This window comes from Poecilia reticulata, chromosome 15 (genome assembly GCF_904066995.2).
Source record: "Poecilia reticulata chromosome 15, P_reticulata-male-v2, whole genome shotgun sequence".
Classification (NCBI taxonomy): Eukaryota; Metazoa; Chordata; class Actinopteri; order Cyprinodontiformes; family Poeciliidae; genus Poecilia; species Poecilia reticulata.
The window spans coordinates 28,074,364-28,101,014 of NC_088844.1; the positions used below are offsets into that span (position 1 = coordinate 28,074,364).

Consider the following 26,651-nt stretch of genomic DNA (forward strand, 5'->3'; position numbering starts at 1 on the left):
GCCTGTAATGTCTACTTACGGCTTGCCATACAATTGATAAAATAAAAACATAATAAAATAAAACTATATAAGTAATTTTAATAAAAATGAATAATAAATATTAAAATGTTATTTGGTGGATTAAACAAACTCAAACATGAGTTTTTAGGGATTTTATGTCTACAATTATAGTTTTGAATATTTATGTTTCTAAAATGATTATCATTAAAAAAATATATAATCTATGCAAAAACATCTAAAAGGGATCTAAAACTTTTCAGTAACTAATTGAGATGGATGGTGAGAAATTATTGGATTCAAATAAAGGTTTATCATTTGTTTTTCAAGTTTCGGGTCAAAGGTTAGATTTAGGTTGTGGGTATAATATTTAAAAACAATAAATCGGAAATTGAATTGAAAGTACATCAGCTTTAGAGCATATTTTTTTATTAAAAACAGAAACTTTAATTGAAGTGAATCTGTTTTATTTTGAAGGGTAAAGCAGGAAGTTCCTCCTGGAAGCCTGAATTTATATAAACCAATAGGATAAATTATTATTTAAACTTTGATTCAGCAGACAGCTGCGTTTGTAGATGAGAACATTTAGATGGAGCCCACCTGCCAAGTACAGAAGGTCAGAGCGCCATCAAGTGGCCACATTGTAACACTACAGCTCGGAGCAAAAAATGGGGAATATTCTTTATTATAAATTATTGCCTAAAACCAAGGTGTTTCATTTAGTTACTGATTTTCTCAAGTTTCTTATTTCATGCTCCATTATTTGGTACAACATATATATATATATATATATATATATATATATATATATATATATATATATATATATATATATATATATATATATATATATATTATTATCCAGGTTTTATTATTCTTCTTAATTTTGCAGCAAACAGAATCACAAACATCAAGAAACTTTTACTCAAAATCATCATCAATGATTTACAAACTTCATTTCCACAAAAACCAGAGTGTAGTAAATATTGCACGAGTTTTATTTGTTATTATATGTAATTTTTTTGCATTTAACTGAAAAGAAAAAGTTGCAAGTGTCTTCAAGAACAATGAAAGCAGAATTTGGTAGAAATCAGTTTAATTTACCTGAGTAGCTTTGAGTATTTTACGACTTTTACTTCTGTGATTTTATTTTGAAGTAGTGCTACTCTTACGTGAATACTTTGTTTAGGTACCGCACTCTGCCTTCCTCTGGATAAAAAGATCTCATTTCTGCAATACATAGCAATAATCATAGGGGGCGCTATTGGACCGATTTAGAGCCAAGATTAAAGAAGTCAAAACTGGCACAACATATTAGGACCAATTTAGAAAGAAAAGATTTTACCAAAGAACTCAGAAATTTTTTAGATCTCAGAAATGTTCTAGAAAAAAATAGAAAATTTTTGAGCTTTTCTAGAAAATTTCTCAGATTAATTCCAAAACTTCTGAGTTTTTTCTCACAATTTTTTTTTTAATTTGCAAGAAATGTTCTTGTTTGGTAAATTCAGAGCTTGAAAAGTTCATAATTTTGCTAGAAAAAAATAGCAGGACATTTCTCAGATTTAAAAGTCAAAAATTTGCAAGAAAACAAACCTCAGCATTTTTCTAGAAAAAAATGGGAAATTTTGGAATCTCCAAAATTTTGTTTGCAAAAAAAAAGTGAAATTCTGATATTTAAGAAATTCAATAGAAAAATTGTATTTCTGACCTTTAAAGTCAAAGATTTGCTAGAAAAAAAAATCTGAAATGTTGACATTCTCAACTTACAGAAAAAATGTTCAATATTTTCTAAAGTAAAAAAAAAAATTGACTTTGAAATTCAATTTCAAGGTTTCTCTAGAAAATTTCTGAGACTAATGCAAAAGTTTTTTGTTTTTTTTAGCAAATTTTCAAGCTCAGAAACTGCCAGAGGGAAATTTCTTTAAAATTTAGAAAATTTCCAAGGAGATTTCTGTAAAATTTCAAACACCTGAAAGAAAAAAAAGACATTTTGAGATTAATCTCAGAAATTCTTCAGAAAAAACCTTTGAAAAAAATTTCAAGGCAAACATTTTAAACTTTTCAAGACCATACATTTCCATTTTTTACTGAAGTGTTCTGGCAGAAATGTTCTCCTTTTCGTCCTTTCTGTAGTACCGTAGGCAACAGTAACGCGCCGCCGTAAAACTCATTTCTTCCAGCAGCAACAAACAGCCGACAGTTACTTTGTGAAACCTTTTATCAAGCACAACAATGCAAAGTTACACCATTTAAACTCGACTGTGCAAACAAGAGCAGGTCAGATAAAGTAAGCAACATTAATGCAGAATTTACACTGATATTTTACAGCAGCACATCCAGTCTTCATACATCATTTGCAGGTGTTTCTGTTTGAGACGGGTCCATCGGTCCGACCCGACGCAGCTGACCATTGGTCTGATGCTCTCATGTGCAATAAAACACATGAAAAGTGTCTTAAAGGAACAGAAGAATCTATAAAAACCATCCTGAGCTCCTGCTGGACTCAATAAATTAAATATTGTTCCTGTGATGCCGGAACATGGACAGCAGATTTATGTGTGAACTTTAATTGGACTAATTTAAACATCTACTGTGACCCTAAATGGCACTTTTACAAAAATATCTTAATCATATTCATCATAATGTCAAATGAAAAACATAATTAACAGAAACAATTCGCACTATTTTTTTCAGATCACAAAAGAAAATCTCCATAGCATCAGGTTCAGCTGCAGGCAGCCACTGGTTCTCCTCGGTACCGGTGGGTCCAGTCCGACCGGGCTGCAGGCGGCCGGCCATCACCGGCGGCGAGGAACCGGTGGCGCCGCCTGCGGCTGTCTGGGCGCGGGTCTCTGAGGAAGGGCGCGCGTCGGGCAGGAAATGTAGCGCTCGTGCACCGTCTCCGGCGCCCTGCAGCACAGAAAACACGAAAATCCTGGAATAATCCCAGAACATTTCTGGAAAAAAATGTGGATGTTGGAAAAATTTCCTGCCACTTTTTATAGACTTTGTTTGAAAAATGTTTGTTTATTATTATTATTATTTTATATTATTTACTAAGAATCAGGTTTTGGAATAAATGTGACAGATTCATGGTCGAGTTGCTTATTTTTAAAATTGAATGTTTAATTTAATGCTGAGCAGCAAAAAGGAGAAAAAATTCACATTAAAATAGTTAAAACTGTAATGTTGCTAATTATTAAAATCCTAAATGGTAAATGTCCTGGTTCTGACTGGTCCATTAAAATAAAAAATTAATTGCATAACAGTTTTATTTTGCCATTAGCTGGAAATTAGAATGTATTTAAACCTGCGAGGACGACAAAAGTTATTCTGATAAGAAATAATCTTGTTATATAATAATCAGTAATTTAAATTCAAAAATACTTTATTAAATGTTGTAACGCAATAATTCAAATTCTTCGAGAAGTTTCTACAATAATACAAGAACACATTCTTAAAAATGAACATTTAACACTGGAAGACATTTAAAAAACTCTAAATAAGTAAAGAGAACAACAAACAAAACTAATTATGAAGACTGTAAACAAAATTACCCTGAAACAAACGGCTAGTTGAGACCAAAACACCAAACTGAAGACTTTTATCTTCCAGTTTTTGGTAGAATGAGAGAAAAGATAAATCATGCAAACAGAAAAGATTCAATTTGTTTTAATTTATCACGTAATTAATTGATTTATTGGTTATTGCTGCGACAGAATTAGACGTATCTGAGCTGCATCGTCGTTTTGTTCTCTGAAAGCTTCTCAGGCTGTAAATAAATCAAACGCGTGTTTTTCACCGAGCTGCACTTTCCCATGCCGCCGTTACACATCTATCAAACCACGCGACCTACTTACAAACATTTAGTCTTCTCGGATTAGAAAAAAAATGTGTCGCCTCATCAGACTAAAAACAGCGATGCTGATAAGATCTTGCAGTTCCACAAAGCTCGGATGAATAAACCCACCCAGATGAATCGCACCTCAGTATCAGGCTTTCAGGTTAAACGTGACATTTAATGTCTGCCCTTCTTAACTCCTGTCGTTCCGATGAATAAAGGGTTTGGAAATTCTGCATCACGCTAATAATAAAGGTCACAGGATTTTAATCAGTAGATATTCATTTCGCAGATCTTTTTATTCTGCAAATGACATGAACAATTTACGCTTTACGCTTTTCCTTCTGGGAAATGTTGAACTCAGCCCTTAAATTTGGTGGAAGGACGACATTTTCTGGACCTCGGTCTAAAACTGTCACCTAAACTTTTCTGAGAATGTGACTCTGCACTGCAGATATTTATAGGTCTGTATTTTTTTTACTATTACTTTCTTACTCTTCCCCCTGCAGCTCACAGCTGCAGACTCGCTGAAGGGTGAACGCTTCCTCTTTATCACCAACCGACTCTCTGGTTGGTCTTCAGCGGCGCTTTCTGCCCCTAATTACGCCTCCTTACCTTTCTGGGATCCGCGGAGGAAGCCTGGGTGGAGGAATGCCGGGCGCCGGGTCGGAGGGTCGCGGAGGCCGAGGAGGAGGAGGAGGAAGATTTTCCACTGCGTCCTTTAAAGGCCAAGGGCAAACATTAAATATATGAACCATACGGGGAAAATAAGATCAGTCAGAGCAACGCTTAACGTATCAGGAAGGACGAAAACTAAGATTTGCCAGATTACATAATTATTCTTAATCATTTAGTTTATCATTGCATAAGCATGAATGAATAAATCTGCAAATATGAAAAGAAAAGCTAAATGTCTTTTAAAGGTGACCTAGTGCTTCCTTCAACAGGTTCAGATCGGTGGCCTAAACAAATCCTGTTCATTACATTTTTTGCACAAAATCGTCACTATGTCACTTTAAACCCAAATACGCTGCTACTGGCCACGCCCCCAAAACTCAACGCTTACACTCGCACATAAAAATGATTGCGATTATACAACCATGCATCTTTGAAAAGCATTAGTAGAACCTCCTGTACAGCCAACAAGAATGCAGCAAGTGGTTTCTGGATGGTGAGTCAACAACAGAACTCTTGGCTTTTCCAGCAACCATTGTACAGCGAATACAGCGACCCAAGTGCTGGAGCTCAGCTTGCGTTGCTAGGTAACGGGCAGAACTCTGCTGGGGTTGCTAGGTAACGGGCTACATTCCAGAAGTTTTTGAAACAGCTCATTTTCTAGACACCAAAAAACACAAACATATTGCCAAAAATCTGGCTGCGTTGTTTTCAGAAGCACTAAACCAAAATGGAAGAACAAAAACAAAAGTTTTGCATAATAGTTCCTCTTCTATTTGATTTGCACAACCGTCAAAGGTTCTGATCATTTTTATTGTTCCTTTATTGGTATAGGCACAATTAAACAGGGTGTACTTTCTTTTGTTACGACTAGATGGAGCCGCTTTAAAAATCCCACATTAAATTCCACACATGGTTTTAGTGACGCAAGTGATAACCGGATTAACTGAACTTTAATGCAGACCTCAAACTTTGGGTCAGAACTTCCTCAAGCTGAGAGTCAAAGTTCCCGAAACAAAACGGAACAAAGCCTGAAAACAAAACTCCCTCCGCTATCGAACAGCTACGGCTTTATGCAGCATCAAAAACAAAGTGTGAGCGAGAAGTCAGAGCTGCAGCGAAGATAAAATCTGAAGCAAAGATTTCTCAGTCACGATTCCGAGTTAGAAGGAGAAAGAATCAGGTTTGAGAGAAAGGGTTTTGTTCTCACTGCACGATTTACACTGCAAAAACACAAAACCAGTTCTTTTTAGTCTAGTTTGTAGACACACACAACTTAAGTTAAAAACAGATGTAATCTGTTGAAGGAGATGGTTGTTGGTGGGAAGAGTAATGTGAAAAAAATGTTACTGCATATATTATCACTGACTTCTCTCTGCACTGTAAAAACACAAAGTTATTTTTTGGTCTATTTTATAGTGCAGATATCTCAGCATACTTGAAATAAAACAAAATTGATTTACAAGTACAACATATACAAGATAAAAGAGCTTGTTTTAGGTCAATAAATTCTTAATATTGATGAATTTCAAAATAAAGTGAATAATAAGTTCAATATAAGTGAATAATCTGCCACTGAAACTATAAAGTTTTCATCAATATTAAGGAATTATTGATTATTCCTTGCTAAAAAGTTACTTTGTCTTATTTCCAGTGAACTAAAATATTCCACTAGAAACTACAGCAAAAATACTTGGTGAAATTTTGTGTTTTTGCAGTGCATCAAGACAAACCCGAGGTTCTGAGCTCACCTCGAAGTCCGGTTCTGTCCCGCTGCTGAGGCTAAAGTTGCTGTGAGTGCTGAGTCTGTTGCTCTCTGTGCCTGAAGTGAAAAGAAAACACGTGATTTGTAGTTTGTCTGAGGTGAGAAGCTGTGGTGAGTGACGGCGTGAAGCCACTCAGTTCGGCTGCTGCACAGAAAAATCAACAGAGAGAAAGTTTCTGTCAACATCAACATGTTGTCAGGAGAACATTTCTGAATGATTTTAACTCTGAGACCTAAATAAGCAACACCAGATGGAGCTTCTGCAAAGAAATCTCATTTAACTGTGTTTGAAGACCCAAAACGCAGATATGAAATGTTTCCTCAAGTACATATTTATCAAAAATTATGTTATTTTCTCTATAAAACCAAGGTTGAGGTTATTATTTGAGGCTTTTTGATTCACTGACTGAACATGTTACAGTGCAAATCGGTCAAAAATGTTTTTAGAAACAGGAAAAACAGATCAACAGATCTGTTAGCTATTTCATGAACTAAACGTGTAAAAATAGAACCATGTTCAGCATTTCCTCATGACCAGATACTGGAGAGCAGCGGTAACAACAAGAAACCTTCAAAAAGTCCATTATGTTCACAGGAAATACAGCAGCAAAACCAGCTGACCAAACGTCCTGGAGCTCAGCTCGGGTTGCTAGGTTACGGGCGGAACTCCTCTGGGGTTGCTAGGTTACGGGCGGAACTCCACTGGGGTTGCTAGGTTACGGGCGGAACTCCACTGGGGTTGCTAGGGTACGGGCGGAACTCCTCTGGGGTTGCTAGGGTACGGGCGGAACTCCTCTGGGGTTGCTAGGGTACGGGCGGAACTCCTCTGGGGTTGCTAGGAAACGGCGCAGAAACGATTCATTTCCCAGACATCAAAACACATCCTTACCACAAAAAGTGTTTTTTTTTTTTTTACTGTTGGGCTTTTTGAAGCAGTAAAACCCCAAATGGAAGCATAAAAACATGCAAAATGTGAATTTTAACACCAGATATTTTTTTCTACTGCATTAAAATTTAATTTTGTATTTTTATTGTATTATTTTTTTAATAACAAATTAATAAAATGACCCGAATGGAAGAATAAAAACATGCAAAAAGTGAATTTTAACACTATTTCTTCCCCACTGCATGCAAACAAAATATTGATTTTTTTTTTATTTTATCTTTTTTTTTGTTTGATATTATGCCTCTGCAATAAAAGATGTATTTACTTTATGGCGTTTACACATCTCTACTAGACAAAAACAAATACTGTTTCTTAAAATCATAAACAATACTTCTGATTTACAGAAATTAGTATTTTGCGATCCAAATGTCCTCTTTTGGAGAGAGTAAGCCTCTAAATATAGAAATTATTCCTCATTTCTTTTCTTGGAAGATATTTTCCATGTGTGTCCTGGTAACCTTTTCTCCCATCTACTGGAGGCACCTTGAACTCACCGCCTGCTCATCACAGGTGCAGCTCTGGGTTACTCCGTGCTCAATAATATTCATCCCTAAAAATAAAATAAAAAAAGACTCACTCGATGTGCTGGACGTGCTGCCAGTCTTCCAGCTCCCTCTTTTGATTGGCTGAGCCGCCGCAGGGGGCGGAGCCACCATTCTGGGCGTGGGTTCGTACACGTCGCACTCTACTGTCATGTTGGATCCCCAGTAGAGGTTCCTCTGCAGCGGTGCACTTATTTCATAATCTGGCAGAGACGAAGCAGACCACATCAGACGCCATGAGCTCAACAGGAAGTCGTGTGATCGCGGCGCATCAACAGATAGAAACACAACAAGATGTCGACATGTCAACTCCAAACACCTCACCGATTTCCTGCCCCGTCTTCTCTCTCTCTTTGTGACGTCTCGTGATGCTATCTCGTAGTTTCTTCAGGTTGTCCTTTAAGGAAGAAGAAGTAAATGTGAGGTTTATGGCGCTGCTATCAGACCAGGATGTTTGTTGATCATCTACCTGCTGATAGCGCAGAGAGTTAGAGCGCCGCTCGTGGTCGAACTGCCACTCTTTGAACTCCTGGACGGCCTCGTCCACCGTTATCTCCCCCACTTTGACCCGCTCCTGCAGGCAGATGAGCTGCCGCTGCCCCGGGGTCTTCATCCCGCCGTAGGGGTCATAGGTCGAGGAGGGAGCCTCGCTCACAGGGCGAGCTGAAAAAAAGAGAAGTGGGATGAATATTTTATTTTTACCCATATTTCATTGTTTTGATCAGGACACGTATGACAGGAGTAGGACGGCGTTTTGTGAAAAAAGGAGGAGAAATTTCTGCCTCAGATATTTTTCTCAGAAATTTTGTTAAAAAAACTTGGAAATTTCTGAGCCTAATTTTTTTTTACATTTGCTAGAAAATAACTCTGAAATTTTATAGAAAAAAAAAAAAATTCTAAGTTTGGAAAGGCAAAAATTTGCTACAAATTTCTGGGATTAACATCAGAAATTTTGTAGAAAAAGAGCTTGAAATGTAGAACATTTGCAAGAAAACTTTAGAAAATTTGAGACTCATCTCAGAAACTTTGTAGAAAAATCTTAAAAATATCTGAGCTTGAAAAGTCAAAATGTGCTTGAAAAAATGTGGAGATTAGGTTAAAAAATGTTCCAGAAAAACTTTGGAAATTGGAGTTTTCTCCAGCAAATTTTGGACTTTTCAAACTGAAATTTACACTTCTACAGTTTGAAGTGTAAATTTCACTTCAAACTTCTGCTTTAAAAAGTTTAATCTCAAAATATCTGCGTTTTTCCAGCAAATTTTCAACATTTCAAGCTCAGAAACGAACGTGTTTTTTTTTTCAACTTTTTGAAATATTCAAAGTTTCAAATGTTGAAAAATTTCTAGTTTTGAAACTCAGAAATAAATACATATTGGTGTAGAGGTAAAAGAAAAAACAATAAATTAATTTAAATGAGTTAAAGGAACAGTAATACTTAAGAACTACCTAAAAGAAGTACTTCTGAGAAACAAACTCGTCGGTGCGGTGGGCACCTGAGGGCTTTTTCAGGCACTGGTTGGACTCAACCGCAGAATAAAAGCCACGTCTACAAAACCAACAGCTGTTGCCTTCAGCGCTTCGGATCGAGCTTAAAATACTGTAATAGCTGCAGTTGTATAAATAATAAACATTTTAAACCCCTATATATTTTTCCCATCTTTGTTTGGGTTGCAACAACATAAAATTACTGCTTTTCCCCCCCATACGTTTTCAAATATTTAGATTTTTTTTTGAGTCACCTTCTAAAATTGTGAGTGGCTCAAAACTTCATTTTAAATTAATTTTAATTCGACAAATCTAATCTGCCTGTTTACATCTAGAGAAACGGCGTGGCTGTAAATCGATTAAGTTTAGAGTGAAGCGTTAATGTCTGTCGTTTTGTTGGGAGGAGACACGGTTGTAAACTTTACCCTGACCACAGAGCTATCGGCACTGACTGCTGGTTTTATTTGACCAAGCTGGAGTCACAGCAGAAACACCACAAAGGTTTAGAAGCTTTTGCTCGGTTCTGTTCGCAGCCGCAGAAAATAAACCAACACCGTCTTTCACTTTCCTAATAACAAATGTCAGAAAATGCTGCTAAAATATGAGCCTCTTTTTCAAGATCTGGAAATTTACTCCAGGAAAGATTAGACTAAATTATGAAGTGAATAAATTAATTCATTGTACGACAAATTTTTATATTTTGGCTGCTTTGTAACAATGGATTCTAATCAAATGCATTTAAATATTGCAAAAAGTGCTCAAATTAAATCCGAATTACCACCAGTGTAGTCTTGGGACATATAATGATTTACAGTGTAAATAACAACACAACAAAAGCAAATTAAATATTATGTCAAAGCTGAAAAAATTGACATCTCAGCATTTTTCCTCAATGTTAAATCATGCAACTCTGAGAAAAACCATAAAAGCTGCATTTCAGTTTCTAGGGTCTGGAGTTCAGTGTCAAAGTTCACGACAGGACAGAGTAAAGCCTGAAAAGGCCGAGAGCGGTGGCCATAACACATCAGCAAAACACAAAACAAACAAAACCACATGTCGTACTAGCTGCAAAATATCTACAGATGTGAATTTTGAATGGTTCCTTCCTGTAAATCACCTTTTTACAGGAAGGAAATCTGTAATTTACAGGAAGGAAATCTGTAATTTACAGGAAGGAAATCTGACATTTACAGGAAGGAAATCTGTAATTTACAGGAAGGAAATCTGTAATTTACAGGAAGGAAATCTGTAATTTACAGGAAGGAAATCTGAAATTTACAGGAAGGAAATTTGTAATTTACAGGAAGGAAATTTGTAATTTACAGGAAGGAAAGGGGGAAATTCAATGTGTCAAAGTCCAGAGATATTTATGATTAAAGTGCATTTTCCATAAAGAAATATCTGAGTTTGCAAAATTCACAAATTATTGTTGCTAAATTACATTCCACCATGGTGAAACAATAAACAAGTCAATAAAAAAGCTCTTTAATCTTTTTTAAAGGGTTTAAAATCGTGTTGCTGCTTCTCACGAGACCAAAAGTCTCCAACAGAAACCGTCTCACCTGCAGGACATCCGCTGTCCACCGAGTTACGTTTGGACACATCTGAAAAAACTGCAAGTAAAAAACACAAATATTTAATGAAACTAATACTTTTTAATCAGAGGAAATTCACTCAAAGGGTTTAAACAGGGCTGGCCAAAACCTTTCTGAGGCCCGAGGTGGATTTTTATTTGTGCCCCCCCCCCATCCCGACACCAGATGGTTTATCACTATGTGTGTAACATACCTGCTGTCATTAGCACCATTTGCAATTAGCTTACATAATTATTGATTTTAACCTTACAGGAGTAATAAACTAAAACATATATTTTGAATTTGAAACCTCAAATCGTGGCATTGGCAGCTGTAGTGGCACCTCTGGTGTCAGCTGCCACGATTCCTGTTTTTTTCTTTCGAAATAAACTGATTCATGTTCAACATTCAACCTGCCACAGAAGCCGTGGCATCGGCCACAGAAGCCGTGGCATCGGCCACAGAAGCCGTGGCATCGGCCACAGAAGCCGTGGCATCGGACACAGAAGCCGTGGCATCGACCACAGAAGCCGTGCCATCGGCCACAGAAGCCGTGGCATCGGCCACAGAAGCCGTGGCATCGGCCACAGAAGCCGTGGCATCGGCCACAGAAGCCGTGGCATCGGCCACAGAAGCCGTGGCATCGGCCACAGAAGCCGTGGCATCGGCCACAGAAGCCGTGGCATCGGCCACAGAAGCCGTGGCATCGGCCACAGAAGCCGTGGCATCGGCCACAGGAGCCGTGGCACAGAAGCCGTGGCATCGGCCACAGAAGCCGTGGCATCGGCCACAGAAGCCGTGGCATCGGCCACAGGAGCCGTGGCATCGGCCACAGGAGCCGTGGCATCGGCCACAGGAGCCGTGGCACAGAAGCCGTGGCATCGGCCACAGAAGCCGTGGCATCGGCCACAGGAGCCGTGGCATCGGCCACAGAAGCCGTGGCATCGGCCACAGGAGCCGTGGCATCGGCCACAGGAGCCGTGCCATCGGACACAGAAGCCGACACTCTGAGGCTGTGGCAGTTTCCAGCAGCCATTAGTGCCACTCTAGCTGCCACTGCCACGGTTTGAGCTTGTTGTCTCTCCACAGGATGTGATTAACAGTTATTTATGCAACAACTATGAAAACAATGTAGAAATGCTTTCTCCATGTATAATAGCATTTAGTTCATATTATTCAATGTTATTTTGTATATGTATGTTTTATCGTGCTGGCTTGGTGCTCTTGGGGGGCCCCTGGTGGTGTGGAGGCCCTAAGCACCTGTTTAACTTGGGCCGGCCCTGTGTGTAAGAACGTAGCAGTAAACAGCAGACCTTGGGAAATGTAGGTTGTGGGTCGTTCGGGTTCGGGCTCAGCCTCGGGTCTGGGGATGGGGGCCGGAGGGCGGTTCTGGACTCCCGGGCTGTAGGTGCTGTTTGTATCCACGGTGTCATAAATATCGTCTGGACAGATGTTGTACGGATCCTCCTCCTCCTCTATTTCATCAAAGTTGTGTTCGTTCCCGTCATGGTTCTCGGCTGTGGGCGGCGCGGCGTTCACTTGGTTCTCGGCGGCGTTAGGTTTCGCTGCCAGACGGGAAAAATCAAATACATTCAGAAATAAGGTTATTATACTGAATGAAAACTAACAAAGTAATGAAAACTGAATATATGGAATGCAAAAGTTTAATATTTCAACAATAATAATATTATCCTGCTGGTCAAATTTTACATTACATACAAAATCTTTACCAACTTAAAAGAACAAATCTTTATTATTATGTACATCTTTAAAAAAAATTATGCAGAACCAGCAAACATTTCTCAATTATATCAGAGTTTAATTTGCCGTTAACCCCAGATTTTATTTTTATTTGTGCTTTAAAGTCTTAACTGTTTTTTTCTGACCTGATATTTTGCTTATATGTTCTGTCATTAGTTATATCTTTGTTAAACTTTGTTCAGGCTACTATTAGGAGGAATATTTAAATATATTATCTGTAAAGGAAGTAAAATCAGAAATGTTTTTATGTTACGTCTTGCTCTTCTGTTAAAGAAAAGAAACAACAAAACAAAAAAATGCCAGAACCGATTGTTGTTCAGCGATAATTGAAAACATTTTTGGAAATGGTACCTTCTGTACGCACAGTCACAATACTTTAACTTTTTAATTTTTAACCAAGACTACTACTATAACTATTAAAAACTAGACTAAAACTAAACAATATTTAACTGAGAAAAACTATCAAACAAACTAAATACAAATTAAAACAAACCGAATTCAACAAACAAAAAGTGACGACAAAATAAAGATAAACTATAACGAAAACGCCCAAACTATTTTTGTCTTATCTGCAGGGTAATTTTAATAATTAATAATATTACTGTATGATGTAAGTAGATAAAATACCTTGGAAGAACTTCCTGAGCATAGCTTCTTCTGGATTCTCATCTACTGCAGTCATGACTTCATCTGCAACAATCGTGTCTCACCATCAGCATCATTTTGTAAGAGTTTGGAGTGTTTTTATCACAGAGCCGATCTTACATAAGTCTTCTGCACACTCGGGGTCGAGGCCGAGCATCGACTCATAAATATCCTCGGTGCAGCTGGAGTACTTCATCATGATGTCCTGAGAAGAATTTGACATCGGCTCGTAGATTTCCGGCTCATTGTCCAAGTTCAAGTTGTCTTCCAGGTGCGACTGGAGCAGGTCTGCCGTTTCCTGAGAGGTTCCAACAAGACTTTTAAACTCTAATTATAAATGTTTAAAAATGTTTCCTATGTAGGGACGTAAACGACTAATCGACTTAATTGTTTATTAGATTAAAATTTGTTCCAATCGCCCGCTTAAACCTTCCTTTAATGTTTTAGTTTGGCCGCCACCCAGCAGAGGGCGCCGCTGGGCAGCCTTACGCAGCGGAGCCGTTAATACAGAATCTAAGATGGCGGCGGCCTTAAAAAAAGAAAAACGGTCCAAAGAGAGCCCGGTGCGGGATGCTAAACGGATGGACCTGACCACAGGGGCCGCCTTTCATTGGCTAATGCCCATTTTACGTCACAGCGCAGCTATCACGTGGGTTACCGGCTCACAAACTCATGCTAATGTACTTTGTGGACCAGCAGACCGACAGAAAGTTTTTGCATCAGGACTCGAAAAAGAACGGTTCTCCACTGTCAGTGGGGTATCTGCGCGATGTCAGGTATCCTGATCGTGTTTGTGGAACTAAAATTCACATATTTCCAAACTCTGAAACGGAAAGCCTTGCTTGGATCAAAGCTTGTGCACGACCGCATTTCCAGCTCAACCTCATAGGATCAATAAGAACAAAGTGTCTGCTGGTGTAAGTATTATTGCTTTGCTTTCTTTGTGTTTAGTGAATGAAAAAAATAAAGTCAATAATTAACACATCCATTATGAAAACCTTTTAGCCAAGTACAGCATAATGGCAGTACCGATACAACTTCTACATCCTGAAGCCTGTTTGTTACAGCCTTACGTTAGCTGAACAGATCAATATGCAATGTGTACCGTATCTGACATACATTAAAGATTTTATTTCACCTGAAAAGGCTTTTTACCAAACTGTAATCGTGTTAGCCACGCTAGCTTTTACTAAACTGTAATCGTGTTAGCCATGCTAGCTTTTACTAAACTGTAATCGTGTTAGCCACGCTAGCTTTTACCAAACTGTAATCGTGTTAGCCACCCTAGCTTTTACTAAACTGTAATCGTGTTAGCCACGCTAGCTTTTACCAAACTGTAATCGTGTTAGCCACGCTAGCTTTTACCAAACTGTAATCGTGTTAGCCACGCTAGCTTTTACCAAACTGTAATCGTGTTAGCCACGCTAGCTTTTACCAAACTGTAATCGTGTTAGCCATGCTAGCTTTTACTAAACTGTAATCGTGTTAGCCACGCTAGCTTTTACTAAACTGTAATCGTGTTAGCCATGCTAGCTTTTACCAAACTGTAATCGTGTTAGCCACGCTAGCTTTTACTAAACTGTAATCGTGTTAGCCACGCTAGCTTTTACCAAACTGTAATCGTGTTAGCCATGCTAGCTTTTACTAAACTGTAATCGTGTTAGCCATGCTAGCTTTTACTAAACTGTAATCGTGTTAGCCACGCTAGCTTTTACTAAACTGTAATCGTGTTAGCCACGCTAGCTTTTACCAAACTGTAATCGTGTTAGCCATGCTAGCTTTTACTAAACTGTAATCGTGTTAGCCATGCTAGCTTTTACTAAACTGTAATCGTGTTAGCCATGCTAGCTTTTACTAAACTGTAATCGTGTTAGCCACGCTAGCTTTTACCAAACTGTAATCGTGTTAGCCATGCTAGCTTTTACCAAACTGTAATCGTGTTAGCCATGCTAGCTTTTACCAAACTGTAATCGTGTTAGCCACGCTAGCTTTTACTAAACTGTAATCGTGTTAGCCACGCTAGCTTTTACCAAACTGTAATCGTGTTAGCCATGCTAGCTTTTACTAAACTGTAATCATGTTAGCCACGCTAGCTTTTACTAAACTGTAATCGTGTTAGCCACGCTAGCACCGAGTACTGTGTATCAGTACTGTGTATTACCGTGTATAAGTCCTAGGCACATTCGAACCCTCAAAACCATGAATGCCCGACTCAACCAGCCTTGCAAGAACAACAGCCATCAGTGATCTTGTCCACAGCTATATTTATGCTGAGGATCTGCTGTTTTCCTCATGGACTGGTAGCATTTCGCTGTGACGCGGACAATGTTGAGGCATCGTGTGGCTAAAACATCTTGATGTCGTCCAAAAAAGATGACATGAACTTGTTGGTTCCATTGTCGTGGCTGATATTTTGTGAAAATCCGGCAGAAATGCTAAACTAGTCGACTCAGAAATGCTCTGCAGAGAGTCAGTCGAAACGAAAAATGCCATGTTTAGAAGCTAAGCAACGCGAGGCTCTGCTTGTGAGACATGAAGTCACGTGGGACTTTCAGGGGCGTTTCTGGGCGGAGCTTGGTAAGGTCCATTCCATGCGGTTCCGTTTGGAAATATAAACACTTGATATGTTTATATTCTTAATATATAAAAATATATTACCTTAATAGCGCTGATTCAGCCGAGCTGCAAGACGGACCAGTTCAACTTCTCAACTAAAAATGACAATGTGCTACGAACGCGAAGATGTGAGTAAACCACAATTTTCTGTTTATTTAGTCAGTATTTAGTACAGCCGACACAAAATAAAGTTCAAATTGAATTATGTTTTTGGTTAAATTCAGCAGATTATGAAAATATAGCGGCTGCGCAGCTGGTAGAGCTGTTGCCTTGCAGCAAGAAGGTTCTGGGTTCGTGTAAAGAAAATGGATGAATGGATGAAAAAATAGCCCTATATTATGTAAAGACGGTCAGCCCTCTTTATAAAAGGGAAAACTCAAGTTTTTAAGAAAATGGCTGCTTATAACTTGATCGCTAATCGATCGATAAGCGCAATCAACTTCAGATTAACTCGTTAATCGATTCATGAGTGAACTTACCACAAATTCGTCCATGAAACGCCTGAGGTCCTGGAAGCCGCTCTTCTCTGCCAGCGTGTTTGGGTAGTCGCCATGTTTGTTCATCACACTGTAAGCCTGCAGAGCCCCGGGGCACCGCAGGAGGGAGCTCATGAGCTTCTTCAAGCCATATTTGGCCGCAAAGTGGAGCAACGTGGGCAGCTCTTCGTTGCGCTGATCTGAAACACAAGCAGACTGGAAATCTAAATCGTGAACTAAAGTGAGCATCATTTGGAAAGCAGAAGCAGGAGAGAGTTCACTCAGGGGCAAATGTAAAAAGTTGCTTGCATGCCTGATTGTGTAAAAAAGAATCTGCACGTCAGTTTTGCTCTCAATGCACTGCAAAAACACAAAATCCTAGAAAGTACTTTCGGTCTAGTTTCTACAAACACGCTAGTACAAATGAGACAAAACTAACTTACAAATAACTTTTCAGGAAGAAATGAGAGAAACAAAATATGTTATTCATTATAAACATTTAGTTTAGCAGCTAAGTATTAAGTTTGGAACAAAAATATTTAGCTCCAATTTAAATATTTAGTCAACAAGCTAAATATTCAGTTTACCAACTAAATATTAATATGTGCTTAGCAAACCCAACTATTTGATTAGCATGCTAAATATTGAGTTAACAAGCTAAATATCAACTTTACCAACTCAATAATTAGATCCAAACTAAATATTTAGTTAGAAAACTAGATATGGAGTTTACCAACTAAATATTTACTTCCAAACTAAGGATCCAGTCAGAGGCTAAATATTCCTTTATATAGCATGCTAATTGATTACCATGCTAACCAAACTAAATATTTGGTTAGCATGCTATATTAATTTAGCATGCTAATTAGCGTACCACATAAATAAAGGTACTTGTTCCACTGGGAGACGGTTTATTTTGTGACAAACATCTTGTTGTGAGTGAAATTATCTGCCAGCAGAATAATTTAATGTCTTGCTGAAACATGTAACCTAGTTTTGTCTTACTTCATGTCTGCTGAGCTGTTGGTAGAAACTAGATCAGAAGTTCTTGGTGAGAGTTTGTGAAACTGTTTGCAGATTTGTTCCTAAAATAGATTAAATAGTTTCTCACTGCACCAGGACAGTTCGCCCACACTTTGAGACAATGCATGAGGCTGCCTGGTAATTCTGTTGCCTTGCATCAAAAGGTCCTAGTTCCAATCCCAACCTGGAGTCTTTCTGCATGAACTCTGCATGTTCTCCCTGTGCAGTTTGCGCAGTTTCTGTCTGGATACTCCTGCAACTTCCTCTCACGGTCCAAAAACCCCACTGCTTCTCTAAACTGGCCTTATGTATCAGTGTGCATGTTTGTTTATTCTGTCTGTAAGGATTAGCGGGCAGACAATGGATGAAGGCATCATGCGTGAATTTAGACCAATGTCTGCTCACATGCATATATATATAATTAGCTAATCATCTATTTCGTTACAGGAGCTAAAATGGGGAAGCTAGCTTTCACAAAACGAGGTTGTAAAATAAGTTCTTTAAGCCAAAAATGATTCAAACTGAGTTTAAAAGCTGCAGTCCCAGTCATTGATCCCCTTTGCTGCTGCATTCAGGGTGAGAATCAACCCTGGGAGTGGTGCGAGGAGGAAGTTCACAGCCAGAGCTCCATGACAGAAACTCAACACCGGTTCTCATTTATTAACCAAAAATAACAGGATGTATTCAAGGACAACTGTGTATCGTACGTGTAATGATTCTACGATCTAACACAGCCTTATCTCAGTCACTGTTTTATAATCTTCCCAATCAGCTGCAGCAATAAAATCCTCTCAGCCGCAACGTGATTCCTCTCTAAAACAGCCAGATAATGTCCGCATGGTATCTGTCACTTCTCCACTGGTTGTAAACGTAGCTGTAAAATAAAGTAGCTGCATGCGCTCCTTTCGATTCTGCATTTGCATAAAGTTTGAATGTTGCGCTTCATGATTTGCAGTGCAGAAAGTAGGAAGACAAAAGGCAAAAAGTGTGTGTAGAAAAACTGGAGGCAAGATGTCGACGTTTTGAGCTTTACCCGTTTGTTTGTGATGCTCCAGTTTGACGCTTCAGTTTACCACAAATTGTCTGCACTGTTAACAACCATCTGCCACTGCAAAAGGAGAAGTGCTGATGCCAATGTTAGCTTAGAGTTTAGAAGCGTGGAAAACAGACTGAACTGTGACGATGCATTAGGGCCATTGTAGATGGAGACTGAATTTCCACCAAAGATATTCAGAAATGTGGAGAAGTTTACTTTAAAAAGTAGAAATTTCTGAGTTTCAAAGGTAAAAAATTTGCAAGAAAAAACAAAAAATAAATTAACTACTCAGAAATGTTTTTAAGGCTGCACAGTGGCGCAGTTGGTAGAGCTGTTGCCTTGCAGCAAGAAGGTTCTGGGTTCGATTCCCGGCCCCGGTCTTTCTGCATGGAGTTTGCATGTTCTCCCTGTGCATGGTGGGTTTTCTCCAGGTACTCCGGTTTCCTCCCACAGTCCAAAAACATGACTGTCAGGTTAATTGGTCTCTCCAAATTGCCCCTAGGTGTGAGTGTGTGTGTGCATGGTTGTGTGTCCTGTGTGTCTCTGTGTTGCCCTGCGACAGACTGGCGACCTGTCCAGGTGACCCCGCCTCTCGCCCGGTACGCTAGCTGGAGATGGGCACCAGCAACCCTCCCGACCCCACTGAGGGACAAGGGTGAAAGAAAATGGATGGATGGAGAAATGTTTTTAGACAAAAAAATGTGGAAATTTCTGGGTTTGAAAAGTAACAAAAATTGAAATTTTGAGATTAACCTTAGAAATTTTCTAAAAAAAAAAAAAAAAAAAAAAACTTGAAAATTTATCAATTTCAAAAGTTACTTTTCTGAGTATTTTTCTTGCAAATATTTGAGTTTCAGTGCTCAGAAATGTGCAATTTTCTTCTATAATTTTGCTCCTTTTCTTATATGCAATGCTAATACGTCATCGTACTGAACGGTTTCGTTCACGTCCTTCTTTGCCATCACTAAAACTACAAACCGAATGCAATTACAAAACAAAGCAGCAACGACTTTTCCTGGTCATCGAAATTCTTTCAGAGAAATCCAGTTCAATGGGAGAAAGCCCAGACCGAGCAGTGAAGGAAGATTAAAGTCAAGCTGAATCGCATAGGAACACTGCAAAATGCTAAAGTATTGTTTGGTTTAGTTTCTAGTGCAGATAAATTATTTCACTTATAATGAGACAAAGCTAACTCACAAGTAACTTTTCAGCAAGATAATTAATAATTTCTTAATATTGATGAAGAAGTTATAGTTTCTCTTGCATATCATGTCACTTATAAGCAGTGGTGGAGAAAGTACTCAAAAAATGTACTTAAGTAAAAGTACAAATACACAGACAAAAATGTACTCAAGTAAAAGTTAAAGTACCACATTAACATTTTACTTAAGTAAAAGTAAAAAAGTACTGGTTTTTGAAAATACTTAAGTATTAAAAGTAAAAGTACTTGCTGAATGCATTGCCTAATCACTAATATCATTAAGTGGACCGATCAAATGATCATATTCCACAGATAAAGCATGTTTTTATTGCGTTTATTCTGTAACATAGTTTAGACTTAGATATATGATTCTATGCATCATAATTTCAGGGATGGAAACATCTGGTCTCCTGTCCTAACATAACATGAACTTCACTTTTTTTGCCACACATTTATTTTGAAAGAAATCCAACTGGCACAGGAGGACATGGAGCCAAGGAGCCTCGTAGCAGAGTTGTAGTCTAGACCACCGAACCCAAGACCAAATCAAAACCAGCACCCCGCGCTACATGACAATAAAATTTAGTGCACCTATCAAAACTGCTTCTCAAATTGATCTGAAAGATTCACTTTCCCACCTAGATATGAAATACTTAGAGCTGAAATAAATTTAACCAGTATCAATTCAAACTCTTCCTCATTCTGTTTTGCTTTCATCTATGTGCCACAATACACAGAGGTCTCCTGCCATCCCTAAAGAAATAACGCCCTGTGCGGTTGCCCATATTGCCAATGTCAGAAATAATAATTGTCTGCACCATTAAACAGCAATTAACAACGCTCAACTATGAACACTGTCCAAGGCCCAATAAGCAAGAAGTAGGAGCAGGAGGAAGTAGAACCAAGCAGGAGGAGCACCGTGATTGTTCTCATCCTCCCTCCTGCTGCAACGTCTTCCACCATGACAGGTGACGAAAACAAAGAGCAATGAGCATGCTCTGCCTTCTTACGTTCTTGTTTTATTTATTCACCAATTAAATATAAAGATATTTTAATGAAATAAAATAGCTACTGCAGTCTACGCAGAGCATTACAAGAACAAAGAACAGCTCTCACTGAGGCTTCAGTACTATAGGACTTAGTCAAGATCCGTCCAGAAGAATCGGATCCTCCTTGAATGTCAAATTACAATATTGCACTTTGGTCACAGCGTTGTCCCATATCTGCGACATGTCAGTCATGCAGATGCAACATGTGTCTCAGTCTATACAGCTAGCTTTGCTAGCATCACGTCCACAGATCTTACCTTTCTTTAAGCTTTCCTTCCAAGTGACGTTAAAAATTGGACAAAGTCCCACCGTCTGTGAAAGCGAAGCGCTGCTGATTTTACATGTCGCCATATCTTATGATTTATGCAGCGCTTCAGTACTATTATATTACTGACGCTCAGAGGAAACCACTGCGCATGTCTTGGAGCTCCGTGCGAGTAAAGGTGGAGCCGATGGGTGACAACAGACACTAAGTCACGTTATTGCTCGGATTTTACGGCGCCACCTTAAGACCCTGAACTTCACATTTTAACGGAAAAAAAAACACAACGAGACTTGGATGTAACGAGTAACGCGACAGTTTTGTAGAAATGTAGTGAAGTAGAAAGTACAGATACTTACTGTAAAATGTAGTGGAGTAAAAGTAGAAAGTCCCCATTATTAAATCTACTTAAGTAAAGTACAGATACACGAAAATTGTACTTAAGTACAGTAACGAAGTACTTGTACTTCGTTACTTCCCACCACTGCTTATAAGAATTTTTTCCCCTACATTGTCAGTGAAACTAGTACTATTTTATAAATATTAAACATGTATTGAGCTAAAACAAGTTCCTCTATCTTGCAGAAAAGTTACTTGTAAATCAGTTTTATTATTTTAAGTGTGCTAAGATATTTGCTCTAGAAAATAGACCAAAAATACTTGGTGAGATTTTGTGTTTTTGCAGGGTTGTGGTTTTATTTATAAAAAATGAATCACCTCAACATGAAATCAGAAACTTTACTCACAGGCTGACATGTTGTCTTCTTCAATCTGTTTGACTCCAAGCAGCTGCAGACCGGATGGAGGCATCCTGGACTTTAACGAGTCCGTTAGCAAAGTGTCCACTGATTCTGCTGCGTTGGAGGTCAAGTTAAAGGCCTGCAAGCAAAAAACGTCAACGAATAAAAAGGCAAACAAACAGAAAAACCAGGACAGACAAGAGGAAGCAGAAGTGTCTCACCTGGCAGATGAAGTTCACGGGGTCAGCAGCCTGGGTCAGACACCGGCTAACTTCTCCCATGCTGGTGTAAAATGTGACCGGACTCAGATCGACACGCGAGCCGTCGGCGTGCAGAGTGAGCGAAGTCACGCCTGCAGGCATTTCTGTGTAGAAATGGCAGAAGAAAACACAAAGATAATGAGATAATGTTTAGGAAATGCATCAGAGGAACCGTCTTCCTGCTGACGCTCGCCTGGTGCGGAGACGCTGACGGTGAACTCGTTCTCCACCGAGGCCAGAACCCGTTTGGACGCCGCGCCTTCAGGTGAGAACTCCACCTCCACCGGCGACCCGAAACCCACTCTGCTGCTGAAGACGATGAAAATCGTCTCTTGATCCTGAGCAGAACAAACCAGAATAAATATTACCTATAATATTTGATTGATTAATCATTCTTATTGATTAATCAAATATTATTGCTATTTGATTAATCAGTCTTACAGATTAATCTATTATCTCTGTTCGATTAGTCAGGTTTCTCAAACATCTAACTTATTAATAAATCAAAGATATCTATTTGATTAATCGTTCTTACCGATTTTACGATTAATCAAATTATCTTTGTTTAATTAATCAATTTTATCTGTGATCAAATATGCATTTGATTAATCAGTCTTACAGATTAATCTATTATCTCTGTTCGATTAGTCAGGTTTCTCAAACAAACATCTAACTTATTAATAAATCAAAGATATCTATTTGATTAATCGTTCTTACCGATTTCTATTTGATTAATCGATCTTACGATTAATCAAATTATCTGTTTAATTAATCAATTTTATCTAATGATCAAATATGCATTTGATTAATCATTCTTATCGGTTAATCAAATATTATTGCTACTTGATTAATCAGTCTTACAGATTAATCTAATTAAACAGAAATTCTCGTAGTTTGGCTCCAATAAACCACTTTTTATAAATATTTTCTGCAAACATAAACTCCATAAAAATCGGACATTTATCCGGTTTTTCTTTCCTCATCCTCACCCCACACTGGACTCTGCTGGGCTGAACGGTCCGACATGTGGGTTGGGTCGGTGAATCTTCTCCTGCTGAATCCTCGCCGCTCGCTCGCTGCTCCTCCGCCAGGAACGTTTCGCTTTGCTCCTCCGGTTCCGCCTCTTCGGGGTTTTCATTGGACAGAGCAGCCGCCGCCGCCGCGGCGCAGATGAGCGACTCCGCTGCAGGATATTCGCTCCGAAGCTCGGCCTCCGCTCGCCTGCCTTCGGACAGAACAGAAAAATCATCTTCAGATTTTTTTCCAATTTATCAGGCACAACTGGAAACATGTTAACACTTTAAAATCCTTCTTCTTTTCGGGTTTAAGGAGGAATAAGAACATTTTAAATGCAAGGAAAGCTTTAGATTTGGGCTGATCGATCCAAAATATTGATAATATGGCTAATGGGTTTAACATCAGATACGATAAAATCAATACTTCATTCATTGTTAAATATTTTGTTTCGATTTACTTTAAAATGATAAATGTCTGCACTTCGCTGATTCAGCATTTTCCTTTTATTTGCTCTCAAATGTTTTTTTTGTATTTTATGTGGAAAAACACATAAATTTTCTTTGTTTTTCTATTTTTTCCAGATTAATTTGTTTTTAACGTATTTCATAGACGGCTATAAAATTTGTCCAAATTTCTGTTTGGACAAAACAATTTAAAGAAAAAAACCACAAAAACACCTAAAAGTCAGAAGTTTGATGATAAATGAAACTTAAATAATAAAAAGTATCAGAATCAGATATTTACTTACTTTACTTATTTACGCTAAAATGGGATTAAATAACGTTCACTTCTTTTTACTCCTTTTCACATTTTCTCTTGTCCTACTGATTATTTATTTTCTTGTTTTTAAAATCCTGTTTGAAATAAATAAATGAATTGAAAGAACAATTTATGAACTGAGTTTTAGAAAATGTTGGTTTTATCCATCTGTCCGTCTTAAAGACACAGTAAATTTTAAATTTCCGAATGTTAAAAAATCAAATCTCTGCAGATGTTTCAAAGCAAAATGTGGATAAATATTTAATTCCGGTGAAGGATTTGTCGTTTGTTTTGGTGATGAAAGTCTGCATACTGTCAGCTATTGACTCCAGAACGGTAGAAACATAAACGCCCGGCTCGTCGTCGGCGTAGAGTTTCCTCCAGCTCGGCCAGTCCTCGAAGTACTCCACGTTCAAGTCGGCCTCCGTCACGCCGCACAGCAGCGCCACCACCCGGTGCGGAGGGCAGAGCAGCCTCTGCAGCGCGCCGTGCAGATCCGGGTCGTACAGGACGTCCAGGAAGAATCCCGTCAGCAGCACCACGATGCATTTGCAGCGCTGGAAATCCTCAAAGTTGTATCCGTGGAGCTGGTCGGCGGAGCTCACGGCGTAGAGCAACACGGAGCCCCGGCGGAAATGTTTGGAGGATTTTAGGATCTGCTGCAGGTACGCGGCCCACTCCTGGGCCTCCTCCGTGTGCAGAATCAGCAGCTCAAACGCCGAGGAAAACTCTGAGATGGCTGCAAAACAAAGCATTGAGGCGCGTTTTTAAAATGCATCCAGGTGGAAAAAGAAAACTTTAATCAGTGGGTTTAGCCTCAACCTCTTCTGATTCAGACTACACTGCAAAAACACAAAATGTTACCAAATATCTGTGGTCTACTTTCTAATGCAAATATATTAGTAAACTTGAAATTAGACAAAACTAACTTATAACTAACTTTTTAGCAGTAAATAGACTCTTGTCTTAAGGCAATACTTCCTTAAAATTGATGAAAAGTAAATATTTATATTTAGTTTCTTGAGAACTACAAGTGTAGTTAGGAGTGAAATGGTTAGCATTCTCCGTTATCTCGAGCTAAATATAAAACCTGCTGGATCAGTTTTTATCTCACCAGCTCAATATTTATTCTGCTAACCAAATATTTAGTTTCAAAGTAAATATTTTACTAAGTAAATATTTAGTTTGGAAATAAACTGAATATTTAGCATGTTATCCACATATTGGAGCTAAATATTTTATTTACCAACTAAATATTTAGTTCATAACTAAGCTTTGAATAATGAAGCCACATTTGTTGCTTGTAAATACTCTGTGACATTCTGTGTTTTTACAGTGCAACGGTACATTTCAGAGCCTGGCGACGTTATTCCCTGCAGCAGGTCTTGTGAAACGCGGTGCAGCATTCCAGCTGCTGAAAGTCAAGGTGACTGGCTGAGGGATGAACGTGTGAACTGTGTGAGTCAACGGCGAGTTGAGCAAACATCGGTGTGTGTCAACACAGCTCTGAGTAATTCTGTTTGACTCATTACAGTCGCTAATCGGGCCGAGTTCAGCTCGGTGCTCAGACACCGAACGGCAGCGCTCACCTTCATCAGCGGCCGAGCGTCTGCTGCTGAGGCGGCCCAAGAACTAACCGAATCAACGCCAAGTGGGCTTTATTAATTAGCTGCTGTATGCATTTAACCACACAGGATGCAGACGTGTTTGGTTCCTCTTTTTTTTTTTTTTAGCTAAGATGCTAATTCTCAATGAAAGGCCGACCAAACGCAATTCAGCAAAAACGACGGCCAAAATCATCAAAAAACGAGTAAATTCCCGTAATTTCCCAGAGAAGTAAGCAGGAAGTGAGAGGACTTGTTGTGATATTCGGGTGTAAAAGTCTTGGGGGACGGGTGGCACTCACCTGACTCGGTAATAGATGGGAGTCCTTCCATGGTTTGGGCTCAGATCTGCACAAAATCATCCCAAAAGCGGCGCCATTCCTCCAGATATTCTCCCTTTCTCCGGCTCCACCGACGCTCTCTCTTTCGCTCGTCGGCTCACACTAACCCGGCGATTACCAGCTCTGGCCCTTTGCTCAGTCGTATAAATAGCAACACTTTAGTTTCCTGATTTTGGTAGCTCTGCCCCACTTCCTGAAACAGTTGAAGAAGTGAGAAAATGCAGCCTTGTCTCATCAGAAACTGCAACAAGTCTGCCGTCACCACAGCCTCGTGGGCCTTCACGTCTCTTGCGTGTTTATTTAAAACGGCATGTTGCAGAGTCAGAGACGACACGTTTAATTTAGGAAGCACACGAACAGAAGACGCATCCTACATCTTCATAACAGGCAACAACATTTCAGGGCAGTTTTTGTTTGTTCTCCATTTTTAAAAAGCTAAAAAAGCCCCATAAACAAACAAACGTATCGATTCACCTGTGAACTTCTTCCTATTTTTCACTTCCTTAACAAGGTGCAGCATGCAGGAGGCTTTCACACAAGCAGGTGAGATCAGAGTTCAAATTCAAACTGATAATCATCAGAAAACAGAAAAAAAACCTGTGCTTTTCAGCACTTCGGAGATACGACAGGTAATGGCAAACCGGGCAGTAAAACCTGCTTTACAGATGCAGCCATGTTGCTTCTGTGCTGCATGAGAGAGGAAGAGGCGTGGGAGAAACTGTGAAGAGCTGCACGGACAGGGGCTTTTTAATACAAACCCACTGCAGAAAACGACGTCTCAAGCATTTCTGGTCTAGTTTCTAAACTCAAAACAGCCATTTGATTTAAAAAAAACGCACAATCAGAGCAGCAATGAAGCCAAAAATGTCAGAAAATATACATGTCTTCCATTTAAGATAAACCAGTTTTTGTCTGCAAATATGTTCAACCCAGAACGCAAGTGGCAATTTTAGCTTCACCTGGTTCAAGTTGTATATATATAAAAATATCTATCTAATTATTACTTTTGGTCTGGTTTTCTAGTGCAAACAACTTA

The 26,651-nt window shown here is 38.9% G+C and overlaps 1 protein-coding gene and 1 long non-coding RNA gene across 2 annotated transcripts; one reads left to right on the top strand and one right to left on the bottom strand.

Moving 5' to 3' along the window:
• Positions 1–972: 972 nt before the first annotated feature.
• Positions 973–26,616, bottom strand: pik3ap1 (phosphoinositide-3-kinase adaptor protein 1). Its single transcript, XM_008430038.3, has 17 exons — positions 25,577–26,616; positions 23,984–24,409; positions 22,884–23,119; positions 22,088–22,232; positions 21,856–21,998; positions 21,641–21,773; positions 16,327–16,523; positions 13,352–13,529; positions 13,214–13,276; positions 12,139–12,390; positions 10,814–10,864; positions 8,236–8,429; positions 8,091–8,163; positions 7,802–7,969; positions 6,265–6,335; positions 4,454–4,557; positions 973–2,907 (listed from the first exon to the last, which is right to left on the bottom strand). Exons 1-17 carry the CDS (start codon positions 25,605–25,607, stop codon positions 2,796–2,798), a joined length of 2,577 nt encoding a protein of 858 aa, XP_008428260.2. The 5' UTR covers positions 25,608–26,616; the 3' UTR covers positions 973–2,795.
• LOC145554997 (uncharacterized) lies at positions 24,243–25,569 on the top strand. Its single transcript, XR_014091031.1, has 3 exons — positions 24,243–24,335; positions 25,007–25,128; positions 25,205–25,569. It is a non-coding gene; the product is annotated as an uncharacterized LOC145554997 (long non-coding RNA).
• Positions 26,617–26,651: the final 35 nt, after the last annotated feature.

What these genes read in the sequence shown, in the direction of transcription:
- pik3ap1 (XM_008430038.3), bottom strand. Translation starts at nt 25,607, where the DNA reads ATGGAAGGACTCCCATCTATTACCGAGTCAG. An exon ending in CCAGCAGAGTCCAGTGTGGG is followed by an intron (nt 22,233 to 22,883) that starts GTGAGGATGAGG and finishes TGTTCTGCTCAG; the next exon opens with GATCAAGAGACGATTTTCAT. An exon ending in GTTTCATGGACGAATTTGTG is followed by an intron (nt 13,530 to 16,326) that starts GTAAGTTCACTC and finishes GGAACCTCTCAG; the next exon opens with GAAACGGCAGACCTGCTCCA.